This window comes from Diadema setosum, chromosome 21 (genome assembly GCF_964275005.1).
Source record: "Diadema setosum chromosome 21, eeDiaSeto1, whole genome shotgun sequence".
Lineage (NCBI taxonomy): Eukaryota > Metazoa > Echinodermata > Echinoidea > Diadematoida > Diadematidae > Diadema > Diadema setosum.
In genome coordinates, this window is record NC_092705.1 from 16,034,294 (window position 1) to 16,048,276 (window position 13,983).

The following is a 13,983-nucleotide window of genomic DNA, read 5'->3' on the forward strand; positions in this document are numbered from 1 at the left end:
AGAAGATTTCATTGTCGTGTACTACTTGCAGTTTTTAATGTCTTGATCTTAGCATCCGCTCGATTCAGAGAATATAATAACATGCAATTTAAAAAGAAATACAAACTGATGTTGGCTAGTTGACCAAGAAACAAGCAAAACATGCACGTGTGTTAGACACACAAGTGCAAACACGAACACACACGTGTGCACACACACACACACACACACACATTTGAATAGATAACTCATCATACTCATAACATATCATCCAATACTCCACTTGGGGCCATTAGAAATAAAACACTACCTTCTAGTTTGGAAGGGAAAAAAAAATCAAGAGAATATAACATGCAAATCCTCTCTCACTCGCAGGATTACAATTTACCACATACATGTACATTGTACATTGCATTTATTTACACAAGATATACATTATTTACATCTCTGTGGACATTTTTTTTTTTTTTATGAAGCTGATACACTGTATATTTAGAGCTTAACTTCTAAATTTCACAGAAACTCTTTCCTCACATAAATACTAAGAAAATAGTCTTCCTCAAAAGCAACATTGTCATATAGTTGTCTTCCTTTTTCACTCCTAATGACATATGAAGCACTGCATTTCTGATTTATCTTAATAGTTTCTGATCAAAAATTACTTCTACATCTCTGAAGCTTGGTTCATACTTCATACAATATGTTGTAATGCATTGTTTGCCCTGTACAACGTGACAGATTGAATCATGATAACATGCAACATGTGACTGAACAGCATCATAGAAGGAATTACCAGGGCCCCATTTCATAAAAAGTTGATATGATAGCAACTCTTGCTGGAATGGCAATTGTCATAGTAATGACAAGAATCCAGCTTCCTGATTGGCTGTTGCTATTGGAAGTTGTCATTCCAGCAAGAGTTGTCATCCTAACATCTTTTATGAAACGGGACCCTCAGAAAGTGATATCTAGATTTTTAATACTATTGAAACTCTGAATAAATAGGTTCTACAGACCCAGACATTTTGATAAGGTGGTAGCCAAAAGCAACATAAAAACAAGAAAGTTGTCCATTATCATAAAAAAAAAGAAAAAAAAGAGAGACTTTGTTATATCAGGTATTTTGTTATACAAATGGAAACGTATCTATAAAATTTACAATTCCTGTAAAAATAATTTCTGCCACACGTAACTGATGAACATTCACACAACAAAATGTATCTCAGGGGTTGCTAGGATTGTCTTACATAACATCGAGTGTAAGCTGTGCCTGACAAGTTCCAACTGTTAGCTCAGCATGCAAACCCCAAGTTTACAAATCTGATGTACAGATTGTGCTACGGGTTAGAGTCTCTAAAAGAATGTACGGTAATATGCAAACTTCTCAATATTGTACAATCAATGGAGGATACTTTCACAAGGGGGATGATGCAAAGGAAAACTCTGGACATTTGCCAAGCAATCCCGTATGTCTTACTCCATAGACCCTCTACAAATTACAGACATTCAACTGTTCTGTTCTCCTCAAGTCATTCAATGGAATGCCCTATCTAGAGTTCCAACTGGATATAATCATTCAAATTGCTGTCAGTTTTTTCTGGATCCATAAAGCAATTCCACAAGTGGTTTTGTGCTTTTAAGTTTGATAATCAGGGTTCGATGCCCCTATCTTTCTGAGCAATTTTTATCTTTATTTCAGTAATTTTTGCACAATTTTTATTCAAGCATTCAAGTGTCTTTTGTGTACCACTCATCTTTTATAAGTAGGGATGGCCAAAAGTAATCATTGTCATACAGACATATGTGACCCGCTATAACAAAAGGATCCGAAAGTCGGGAGAGGACAATTCTCTGAAAATGGCATGACATTATTCCCTTCCGCTTTTACTATAATTTCATTTATAGCACAACTCATAAAAGTACTCGGTTGCAGATATATCAATGATTTTATTAGGGCATGTCAAGTGGTTGATAAAATCAGAGTTTCGAGAAAAACGCCTTCAAAGTTTTCCTTTTGACGCTAACACAATCAAGGGGAGGCGAGACAATTTTCACCGCTTGACAATAGAAGGCATGCTCCTAGCGACCTCCGCATGTTCATTCAAGCTTAGCGCACCAGCGGTCTACGCACGACCAACCAGTAATCAGGATGCCACGCACTGACCAATAAGATCACTCCCTCATTGCTAGGGGCGGAGTCTAGCTGCTGCGCTAAATCGGAATCTTCAGCCACGTTTCTGTTACGTTGAAAGTCAGAAAATCACGCCCCAGAAAAACGCTGATTTTTTGCCTTTCCTTTAATCATTTAGCTTTGAAATTTCGGCAGATAGACAAAACATGTGACTACAAAATTATGCAAAAAACAGATATCCAATTGTATTGACCAATTTTGATGATGTGACTTCAAACTCGATTTTCTCGGCTCAGCCGTCAGCGACTTTAGGACCCTTTTGTTGTAGCAGGTCGCATATATTCCTCAAAGAGCGGCTGGTCATTATGCAATGAGACATAAGTCAATTGTCTTCTTATCTGTGAGGCAGATACAGTTTGGCACATATTGTACATTGTACTTCAAATACTTATGTGAGTGGCGACATCAAACAAGGGATCAAAAAGAATAAGACTCTTGTGACTCCATCTCTTGAACCTCCTTTGAGCTACACTCCAGAACTTTAAAAGACAGTACCCTCAATTTGAAGGCATTACAAAAAGTTGAACACAACTCGGCTCATCATTGAATGACATAATCATCGTTTTCATAACTGCATCAAAGACTTGTAATGGTGGTATTGAATTGAGATTCCAAGTACAAGTAGTAGTATCATCACAGCAACCAGTGAGTTTTCATGAATTTTAATGTTACTGTTCAAAACCTTAGCAGTTAAAACTGTCGTAACAGGAACACAAAGTTTCCAGTATTTGCTTTTGCTGGTTGGTGATTCACAGTCAAAGTGCCATATTCTAGATTGATACACAGTAGTGGGAAAGCTTTAGGCATTCACAGAAACTTGTGTAAAACTACATGCACATCACTTTTTTCTCACTATCGAACAATTCAGCTAGTTTGATTCAACATGTATCTTCCAAATGCCAGTCATTACAGTATTTTATGTGCAGGTGAAAATTTGCAGAGAGTGAAAAAGTTCACAATAAGAAATTTACCAAGGAGGTCAGGGGGGCATTTCATGAAGGAACTTGTCGGGTAAAATATCTGACAAGTCAATTATATCCGACAAGTTTTGAGAAATTCTTTAGTCTGATTGGCTGATTTCTCTGAACTTGTCGGATATAATTAACTTGTCGGACATAATATCCGACAAGTTCCTTCATGAAATGCCCCCCAGGTCTTAAACTCACTGCCCCTAAATCACTAATTCCAATCCCTACAGAATAGACAGGAATACTTCAATTATAGCATCACTGAACAATAAAAGTCCATTTCCTTGACTACCGCTTGTCCTTCATCTTCTTGTGCACCATGTCCCTGAAGTCGGCGAGGATCTTGGTCTCCCGCTTGCTGCGCTCCTCCTTGTTGAATGATTGCAGCGCCCTCTTCTCGTCTGCGCTGTAGATCTGGTTTTCCTTCCTCAGACGGACGGCTTCCATGCGGCGATGTCTGGAAACATAATGCAAAAGCGGATTCAGTTTTTTTTTTCTTTATCATGACAGAAATAACTTTTTTTGGTAATTAATCTGTTTGACTTTCCATCTAAAACAGGACATCCTACTTCACGACTTTCATGACGGAATCAACTGATATGGTACGAAACCAAAAGCTGAACACAGCAAACAAAGTGGAGATAATATAAACTATAAGGTATGTTTGTGGTACAGAAGGCAATAATTTGGTATATGATTATCTTTTTTATTATCAGTCAACTTGCAGAATGATTCTTACAACAAAACCATAATACAAATGATATATGCTGAATTACGTGTATGTATGTATATGTCAGGGGCTGTGGATTATTATTACTATTATTTTTTTTTTTCTTTGATGTAAAGCGCCTTGAGCATTTAATCAGAGTGGAGAATGGCGCTATAGAAATTGCATGTATTATTATTATTATTATTATTAAAGGGTGGGGGCTGTGGGATGATGGGGGGAGGGGCAGTTTCAAGGGTCAATCATTTCCCCTCCCCATTACTTTCACAGGAACAACATAAAACAATGACATTTGACCCTCCCCATTGACTGACCTGCTGCCACTCATGACATATCCTACATCCTCGAAGGAAGAGATTTCGTTGCTGGTCAGTCCAATCTCACCACGGCGGGGGATCCGTTTGCCCTCCTGGACAAAGGCAGCCATGGCAGCACCTTCTCCTGGCAGAAGGGCCTTACCGAAACTGGGGGAATGAAAGAGCAAGAAAGACATTATTGCACTTGCATGTTCAAAATACTGTACTTGTTGGTGATGTGATAAGGGCAGTTGGTCAAGTCTCAAAATCTGTTCAGGAGAATGTGTCTAAGGTAAGTTGCTCAATTACTCAGATATGCAGATAACCCCCTCGACATTCCGAGCGATGTATCGCCATCGCAAAAAGCTATCACCGTGATGCTTCACAGCTTTTTTCTTTTGAGTCTCCTGCATCTTTTGACACCAAATTTGTGATGCCTGGGCACACATTTCCGAAGTGACGCATAAATATGTACATGCATGTCAGACCCAAAATTGCTCAAAAACGTGAATTCGTGTACAACTTCAATGCAAACTGTGCTTTACAGTAATATTTCACAAGAGGCATTATCATTTTGGGGTTTTATTGATTAAAATCAATTCATAACATATTTTGATATTCGAAACAATGCCGCGGACAAATTTCCCCAAACAAACAGTGAAAACCAATAAGTCGGAAAACAACCAAATGCATAAGAAATTCTAAAAACAATAAAACAATTAGGAAATTTTTCCGATGGCAAATTTTTTTTTTCATCTACATTTGCTAAGGACACTAGAAAGGATAATTACACAAAAAAGGTGCCTGTTTTTAGGTTCATTTAATGATATATCAAATTGTCTGATATTCATGCATCATTATGCATAAATTAGCATAAATAAAAAAAAAAAACAATTTTACAGTGTTTTAGATTATGTATGTGCAAAATTTTTTCGCCATCACGATCAAAATGTTATTTTCATCATAAAAGTCATTCCTTAATCACAAAAGTATGTAATGAAGTTCCTCTAAAAATTGTTCCCAAAAGAAAAGTTTTGTGCTCTCTGGGTATGGCATTGTAAAGGATCCTAAAGCGTTTTTATCTTCCCTAGTCAAAGTAGTCAAAGAAATAGGTCTTACTCCATGTGTAACATGGTTCCAGCTGATGCATTTGCTGGCAAGGGACCAATAAGCTCATTATCTCCCTGTCCTGTGAATCAAAGAGATGAGAAATATTCAAGTAGACATTGCCATGTCATTGAGAACGATTACAGATATCCATATCTCATGACAGAAGTATATGCATCGTCTTCAACTGACAAATCACATAACTGGAAACCTATTTTCCTACCATACCACATATACAGCAGTCAAGAAGACAACTGCTAAACAATGTATTTAAAACAAAATTCAAGTAAAAGCATATGCTTGTGAGAGAGAAATGGTGTGAAAATGGCGGGCATCAACCCTTCTTTAAAATACACTGCATTGTCATTGGACACATATAAGTGGAGTGATATGTAAATAAGTTTTAATTCCTGGGGGAAATCCCCTTTGTGGGCAACTTCATCCTTTTTTGAATGCTTTCCACACTAACAAATAGTACATTTGCCTCAAAACAGAAGAGAGGAAAAATACACAAAAGGACAACTTTCCTTCAGATGCTATTTGCTGGATTAGGGATTGGACAGGGCAATAGCAGTAAGGGAATTCTGAAGAAACCCTAAAAAGTGGTTAGAGCACAAAGTTATGCAGTGATTTGAATTCCTACACACTCTCAACAGAGGGCACCATCAGCACTGAGTGACAGGAATTAGAAAAGTGTGAAACACAGCATAGTGGACTCTCACCATCACTAATTCCATAGTCACATTAAAGCCACTTTGTTATATTGAAATATGTTGTATCAGGATTTAAAAAACAACAAGATACTAATACACTATGCTTTGTGGGAAGAAACATAATTTTTTAGTTACTTATAGTTTGTAACTTCAGCTTTGTTTCTAATGATAGTCCACTACATGACATATTGTTTTTTGGATGTGTGTGTGCTGACACATTTTAGCAATCCACTCACATTTTCTTTAGAAATTCATATTTTCTTCTTTAGAAATAAATATTATTTCTCAACAAGCCTAATACAGGATAGTAGCTTTTCATGAAATATTTCTTAACATATTACAGCAACCATGAAAATGCTGACATCATACCACTCTTAACCCGTTGAGGACGAGTCCCGAGTTTTCTCGGGCAAGCGTCTATGGGAAATGCGTGTTGTAGCAAAATCAAACCGTCCTCAATGGGTTAAAAGTAGAAGAGATCAGTACAATGGCATAAAGTTACATAAGAATGCTTATATCTTACTCTTGTTGACTTCAACCCATTCCTCCTCCTCTTCCTCTGAGTCATCTGAGTCAGAATTCTCTTCACTCTCACTCGATTCTTTTTTCTTGCGGGATTTCTTACTACATACACATGTTAAAATATAAATGATAATGAGAAGAAGAAATAAACAACCAATCAATCTCAATTTTATACCAGGGGGAATAATGTGTTCTTGCCCTATTAATTTTGCCATACATACATAAACAAAGCTACAGGAAAATATATAAATGAGAAGAGTTCAATAATTTCTGATAAAGACATCATGGTCAGTTTATCATTTATAGTGAAAAAAGAAGAAGTAATGTCTAATTTCATTCAAAGAATAATGATTATTACTGTGAAAAAATATATCCTTCTTCTAAGTTTTGCACATTACCAGTTTGTGAATGGTGACAAAACAAAACAGTCATCTTCCCATCAACCCACATCATCTAAAGTTATTATTCTCTTTGGCTTCAGGTAAATATACAAACTGCAGACACTACATAATGCTAATGAGACTGAAGAGAGAGCACCCACTTTCATTTTCAAAATTTAATTTCTGCATGAGTTTTGTTTTATTTCTTTTCAACGAAAATAAAGTATAGATGTGTGAAGTGTACACTCAATGCAATAATGCATTTCTTTTTCCGAGTGTCAACTAGCAAAGGTCATCTATGCTTTCAGAAGGCTTGGTGGCAGTCAGACCGCAGCACGTATGCTAATGAGCCGATCCGGCAAGATTTATTCAGCACTCTCGTTGATGATCTCTGCGTTCGAAAGGTGTCTCGTACGTGCGAGATTTTGCGAGAGTTTGACAGGGCTATGGTTTTCACAGTGTAGCTACTTGTACATACATTCATCATGGCTACAAGTCATGGTAAATTGTTCTCCAGACTTTGATCTTTATTTTGATACCAAATTTGCGTATGATATCGGTTCTTATCATGACGATATAATCAGTTGAATTTGTGTAAATTTTACCTGCTTTTCATGGAATATTTTGTTGTCTAAAGTTCGTTTTTGGTTCCTGACCAGATTAAGAAACTGTTGTTTCTGATTTTGGCTTTTTCGTAGAGAGGAAACTTAGATGCTCATCATATATTTGAGTCAAGGAGACGCAAGCATGATTTATACTAGTTTTTCCGTTTTGAAATGTCTGTAAAATTCACTCTTAAGCCGTATGCTCCACACAGAGTGTACAGCGGCACGAAAGAGCTCTCTCATTGGACAGTGCTTGCATTCAGCGCTTGAACTTGGCTTGAACTACACGCGTGCCTGTATGCAAGCATGCGCTATGCACGCACGTGGCATGAAACCGCAGCAGCGTAATGACGTAATGCAAGCACTGAATGCAAGCGCTGTCCAATGAGAGAGCTTACTCTTGAGATTGCACGGTTTCAAGCTGACCAGCACTGACATCGATGTATATTTTACTGGTTCCTGACCGGATTAAGCAACAAATTGTCAAGATATTTACATAGATACAAAGATTGAGAGATGGACTACCAAATAATGCATTTTCATTGAGACGCAAGGTGAATTTGGTATTCTTTTGACGTCTTGAACATGTACTACACGAATTACTTTTTTCATCATTTTTCAAGCTCAAATTACGCTATGATATTTTTCATTTACAATAATTTGAGTAACATGTGACCATAGCTTACATATTTTCCTTGAATTTGATACCAAATTTCTGAATATAAGGTGTATTTTTGTTGCTGAAAGCCCAAGGACAAAATCCCCTTCCGCAGCTCATTGCGTATGCAAGCCTCGAGCAGGCTTGCATACGAGTTGAATAAATATGAGCGAATGATCGGGTGCTGCGGTCTGACTAGTGGTAAGACTGTCAATCTGCCTCCTTGCTTTTCATTTTCATCTCAATAAATTAGAAACCTACTGTGGCTTTATTGATCAGACATACCTCTTCTTTGACTTCTTCCTCTTCTTTTTCTTTTCCTTGGCCTTCCTTTTTCTTTTCCTCTCCTTCCTTCGCCTTCGCCTCTCTTCTGCATGAGAAAACACACAGATTTGGTCATTTATTGAAGACATTATTTTACTCTTGTATGTAGCACAATGCTCTACATAACATGACATGCAATCACTGAAATTTGAGCCGACAATATTGAACGCTTTAATTTTGCAGCATTTCTTTCAATCAGATCTCAAATGATAGCTATGAGCTAATCCTCTACTATCAAACCATTTATCATCGAGGCCTTTGCTGTCACAAATGCCATCAATTTCATCAGAAAATACCACAGCTGATGGTACACTATGACAGCACATGGCAAGGCCCATCAAGTTTAGCTAAATTGTCAGTTTATTTGGCAATGTTATGATGATATTCAATCTGACTACATGTATATTATGTTGACATCTTGGACTTACCTTCACTGTCCTCACTGCTACTGCTAACCTCTTCTTCTTCCTCCTGCTTCACTGGCTCCTCAGCATCAGAGCTAAAACATAAAATGACACAACCTTAGTATTTGTGGAAGCATTTTTTTTTTTTTTTTTTAAACACACAATTAACCTTTTTTTTTTCTTTCAAGTTATTGGATCAATATCAATTTCTATTGGAATATAATTCACCTCAAGCAGAATTGTGTAGATTGTAGTAGCAAAATATCATGAATGCAACAAATGAGTAATTCATCAATGTAAGAAAAAAAAGTTTAAAAGAGCACTAGAATGCTTGCTGTGTCATTGTGTAGGGCTGTAGGGCAGCCATTAGTGAGTGCAGTCTTTCAATACAGGCAGTGCTCCATAGTCTACAACTACTGAACATCAATATCTTACAATGTACTTCACATTAGTACCAAAACCTATCAAATAACTGCATGGCGTCTCCTCAAAAGTAATCCTCCTCTATTCATGTCACATGTTTTCCTAGAAACTCATGAATTATCAGCTAGACAAAAAAAAAAAAAAAAGAAAAAGAAGAAGAGGAAAACAGAATACAATTTGGGTATTTGCTAAATGTTTATCATGCTGCTACCATCAGCTGGCTTCTGCTCAGTTGGTTGTGTTTCTGCCTAATAAGATGTGCAACTGCAGGTGACAGATTCAAATCCCAGACTGGTTATTCTATTTTTTCACCAATTCCCCACCCCCTTTACATACCTGCCAACATTTCAAGATGAAATATCTTACTCGTGGATTGCAAAAATCTTATTTTATATGCAAACTGAAGTTAAAAATCTTACTTTCGGTCAAATCTTCAGAAAATACACATGAAAGGTATATCTAAATATTTTTTAAAAATCTAATTTCTCTGACAGAAAATCTGATTTTGCTATTTTTAACGTAAAAAATCTTACTGAATCTGATAAAATCTTACTAGTTGGCAAGTATGCCTTTACACAACACTTAATCATTTGTCAGGAAGTTCCTGTTGTGCTCCAATACAATATCTTTCATAAAACAAAACAGATGTACACATAGACACAATGTTTGCAAGTTAGACATCTCACACATGGACAGTATCTGCTTCAAATGGAATGCACCACAATGTTTAGTTAGTCTAACGGTTAAATCTTTATGTGCCACATTTGCATGCTCGCCTCCGTGGACGACATGCCAAGTTCGCACATTTCGATCAAATGCACAAACCTGCCCAAACTGATCAATAAACCACCAAATGCCACAGTGCAATGAAAGCGTCACTCGCAATTCCATTCTTGTCAAATGTGGCTTGCATTATGCAGTGATTGAAGACCAAATGGTGTCACCTATTGGATTTGCGAAAATTTGCCTAAACTCTAAGTTTCTGTCACTGTTTTGTGTGCAAATGTCATACCATGAAAATAATTAAATTACTGTTCATTTGAAAGAAATATAATCATATATTTTTCATAAAATTTACATGACAGCAAAGCTTATTATTGTCTGAACTACAATTTTGTCTATTACATGTCCAGCACAACAAAAATATACATAAAGTTACATAGACTTGAAGAACACAATGTTTTACCAAAGTATGCTTATGTTGTGGTCTCAGAATAATGTGGCACACACAGGGTTTACACCATGGCACAGAATGAATAATTGTGACTCACTCTTCCTCTGGTTTCTCTGGAGACCTTTCCCAGACCTCTGGAACTCCCATGGCAGCTAGCTTCTCCCTTTCCTGTCCTCTCCTGGTAAATATCACAGCAGAAACAAACACAAAGAGCACAGTCAACATTTTGTGGTGAAGTCGTGATGAGTATGTACTGGCATTTTCCCAGTCTTACACTCTATCTTTCTGGATATAGAATGCACTCCCATGCATTTCAACAGACGATACGGTTATAACGAAATTCTTGTTACTGTGAGAGAAATTGACGTCCCAATATTATCATCTTATATCTTTTATATATATTTACTCTTAACCATACCTAGGCCGGGGGGTTGGGGGGCCTCCAAAGCCCCCTCGACGTTCCGCGGGATGTATCATTATCGTGAAAAGCTAGGTATCGCTATCGTGAAAAGCTATCGTCACGACGTTTCATGACTTTTTTCTTTCAAGTCTTCCGTATCTTTTGACACCAAATTTGTGATGCTCGGGCGCGCGGTTCCGAAGTTGCGCATAAACATGTACGTGCATGTCAGACAAAAAATTGCTAAAAAACGTGAATTTGTGTACAATTTCAATGCAAACTGTGCTTACAGGCAAATTTCATAAAAGCATGATTATTTTTGGGTTTTATTGATTAAAGTCAATTAATAACATATTTTCTTGTGCGGAACAATGTCGCAGACAAATCTCATCGATAAAACAATAGAAAACATAAAGTCAAAAAAAGAGAAAAACATAAGAAATAAAAAAAAAAAACCCAATAAAATACCTAAAAAAAAATTAACTTCATGGTACTATATATTACATCATAGGCAATGTGTGTGCCAATTTTTGGTGCAATCGACGGCCAAGATCTGGAGGGGGGACCTGGGAGGCCCCCCCGGGCTCTATCATCTACCTAAATAGCCCGGCCTAGTTAGGGTTAGGCCATGATGAAATTTTGATACAACAATAGCAAACTGCAGGTCCCAAAGATTCTGTTATAATGGGAGTCACCTGTAGAACTTTGGTTGATTGCTCTCAAAGGTGTAAATAAAAGAGAGTGCCTACTGAGTTAACTTGACAATGTGTATGTAAATTCATGACTATACAACAATATTTGCATGTGTAGGGCCTACTCTGTTGCAGCATGAACATTTCTACCCCTACTAATATTCACCAACATCAGCTCAATCAAATAAATTGTCATACATGACGTTTTATCATCCTTATAATCCATCCACCATAACAATTTGTCTAAAGTGTACTTCAATAGTTCTTGTGCTACACTTCATCTAGAACATTTCAATTCCTTTACTAATAATAACCATCTCGAAAAAGAGGGGTTATTGACGGCACTTTATATTGAATGGCATGATAATCTTATCACTTTCTGTTTTGCATTTGCAACAAATGAGCATACTACTCTCGCTTGTCCGAGATATGAAGAGCAAAAATTCCCGAATCACATCCAACACCAGGAAATCAACCATATACTGTAAGCCCTGTTAGCTTTGAACATAAAAAAAAGAAGTCTAGACTCATAAAGTCAGATACCTTTCAAAGAACAGATTCTGTTGGTCTAAATATCCATTCTGCCTGTCGTTCCTGTCATTGGAACGACGGTCCCCCTGCCTGTTGCCATTCTGCTGGATGTCATCGCGGTATTTTGCAATTTTAGAGTCCAAGTCCTTCTGGAATCTGGCTAAATCTTCCCTCCCGTACTGATGACCAGATTCCCTCCTTCCTCTGTCATTGGCATCTGAAAACCTGCTCTCGCGTTCTGGTCTGCTGTGACGCCAGGGAGGTGAGCTGTTTCTGTGATGGTGTGAAATACCAGACCTATCTCTCCCATTTCTTTCTCTTGACCTCTCTCTTGACCTAGACCTAGATCTAGATCTGGATCTGCCCCTAGATCTAGACCTAGATCTAGATCTGGATTGACCACTGCTCGAGGAGCGTGACCTGCGACGTCCTCTGCTGTGAGCTTTCTCCCGTGATCTGGACCTACTTCTGCTCCGGTATCTGCTGCCATTTCTGTGGTATGAGCCTGAGCGAGACCTCCTCCTTGAGCGGGACCTGGACCTGGATCTGGATCTAGACGGCGACCTGCTGCTGGAGTAGGACCTGTTCCTGCGATGTCTGGGTTCCTGCCTCTTGCTTTTGCTTGACAGGTATGCAGGACTGCGACTTCTGTGCCTGTCTCTGTGCTGTGGAGATTCTTTGATGCCAGGACCCATTTCAAACTGCTCGTCTGAAATGAAATAGAGATGAAATAAAGTTAAAAACGCTAGTTAAAACTCATATAACTGCACTTCTTAAATTCTGAAAAAAAAAAGTTCTGCTATGTTTGGACCCTTTTTAAAACATTTTAATCAATTGTACAATGAAAACAGCATTGTTGCCATAAGCAAATGAGGATAGAAACCTCTAGAACCTATGTGTGCAAGTGAAGATTGGTGCGAGTTCGACATTACACAACCAATGACAATCTTTTTATTGACTCCCAGCCATTCTGACTCCGAACAGATTACCCCACGATCAGGAGGCAGTCGAGGCCAACACCACGAACACATTTGTGTCACAAGCCTCGGCCCAGCCCCTGAATTTGGAGTACTGTAAAAGTGGATATTTTTGCGCAATTAATTTCTCGCGCTTGGCCGGGTCAGAAGAGTTTCGCGTGTTTTTAATTCCGCAGAATAGACATCACGCACAGGAACATGGCAATCAAAAATATTCGCGGGCTTTTATTTTCGCGCTAGTTTCTGGTTGCGCGAAATGAACGAAAATTTCCACTTTTACAGTAGTTGCTTTTAACATCCTTCCTTGTTTTGTTGTTGTTTTTGTTTTTTTGTTTTTTATGAATCATGGACAGACTTGCCATGCAGTTCATGAGTTTTATTATTTGGATGATGATTATTTCTGCATTTAGACCATACCTGAGCCCTTTTAACATGTTTAATGACTCGTGTAACTTAGAACTCCCCGAAAGTGACAGAATAATACTAGTAAGCAAGTTGCCAATTGTGGGTTTAAATACTCTCAGGGAAGAAAAAAGAAGACCGAGGCGGCACGGACTCGGAGTCTGGTCCGTCGGGTCGCTGTCATGTCGCCAGTGTCGGGCTACTCAATTAACAAAACATGCATGCATGTTGTTCATACCAGGGAACTGGCAAATCAATAACAAAAGTACACTCTCTCTTCTCTTCCTCAACAACAAAGCACAGTGACATTCGATACGATGCGATCTCAGACATCAACGATACATAATCATGAGTTCATAAATACAAAATTAAAATGTAACTCATCACTCACGGCTTCACATTAGAGGAAACAACGTCATCGGTAACGTAGTGTTAATGTTCACATCAAAACGCTTGCGCTTGCTGAAAGTCTGTGTATTGTATGTATGCACGTCGAGTTTGCAATGGTAC

At 38.0% G+C, this 13,983-nt stretch overlaps 1 protein-coding gene across 1 annotated transcript; it reads right to left on the reverse strand.

Annotated features, from left to right (window-relative positions):
- Nucleotides 1–337: 337 nt before the first annotated feature.
- On the reverse strand, nt 338–13,901 carry LOC140244306 (uncharacterized). The gene is made up of 9 exons (XM_072323948.1): nt 13,865–13,901; nt 12,107–12,803; nt 10,569–10,649; nt 8,899–8,969; nt 8,432–8,516; nt 6,505–6,605; nt 5,281–5,350; nt 4,180–4,329; nt 338–3,595 (listed from the first exon to the last, which is right to left on the reverse strand). The coding sequence occupies exons 2-9, from the start codon at nt 12,787–12,789 to the stop codon at nt 3,427–3,429; spliced, it is 1,410 nt and encodes a 469-aa protein (XP_072180049.1). The 5' UTR covers nt 12,790–12,803; nt 13,865–13,901; the 3' UTR covers nt 338–3,426.
- Between the last annotated feature and the right edge of the window lie 82 nt (nt 13,902–13,983).

What these genes read in the sequence shown, in the direction of transcription:
- LOC140244306 (XM_072323948.1), bottom strand. Translation starts at nt 12,789, where the DNA reads ATGGGTCCTGGCATCAAAGAATCTCCACAGCACAGAGACAGGCACAGA. An exon ending in CAGAATCTGTTCTTTGAAAG is followed by an intron (nt 10,650 to 12,106) that starts GTATCTGACTTT and finishes GATATTTACCAG; the next exon opens with GAGAGGACAGGAAAGGGAGA. An exon ending in CCAGAGAAACCAGAGGAAGA is followed by an intron (nt 8,970 to 10,568) that starts GTGAGTCACAAT and finishes TTTATGTTTTAG; the next exon opens with CTCTGATGCTGAGGAGCCAG.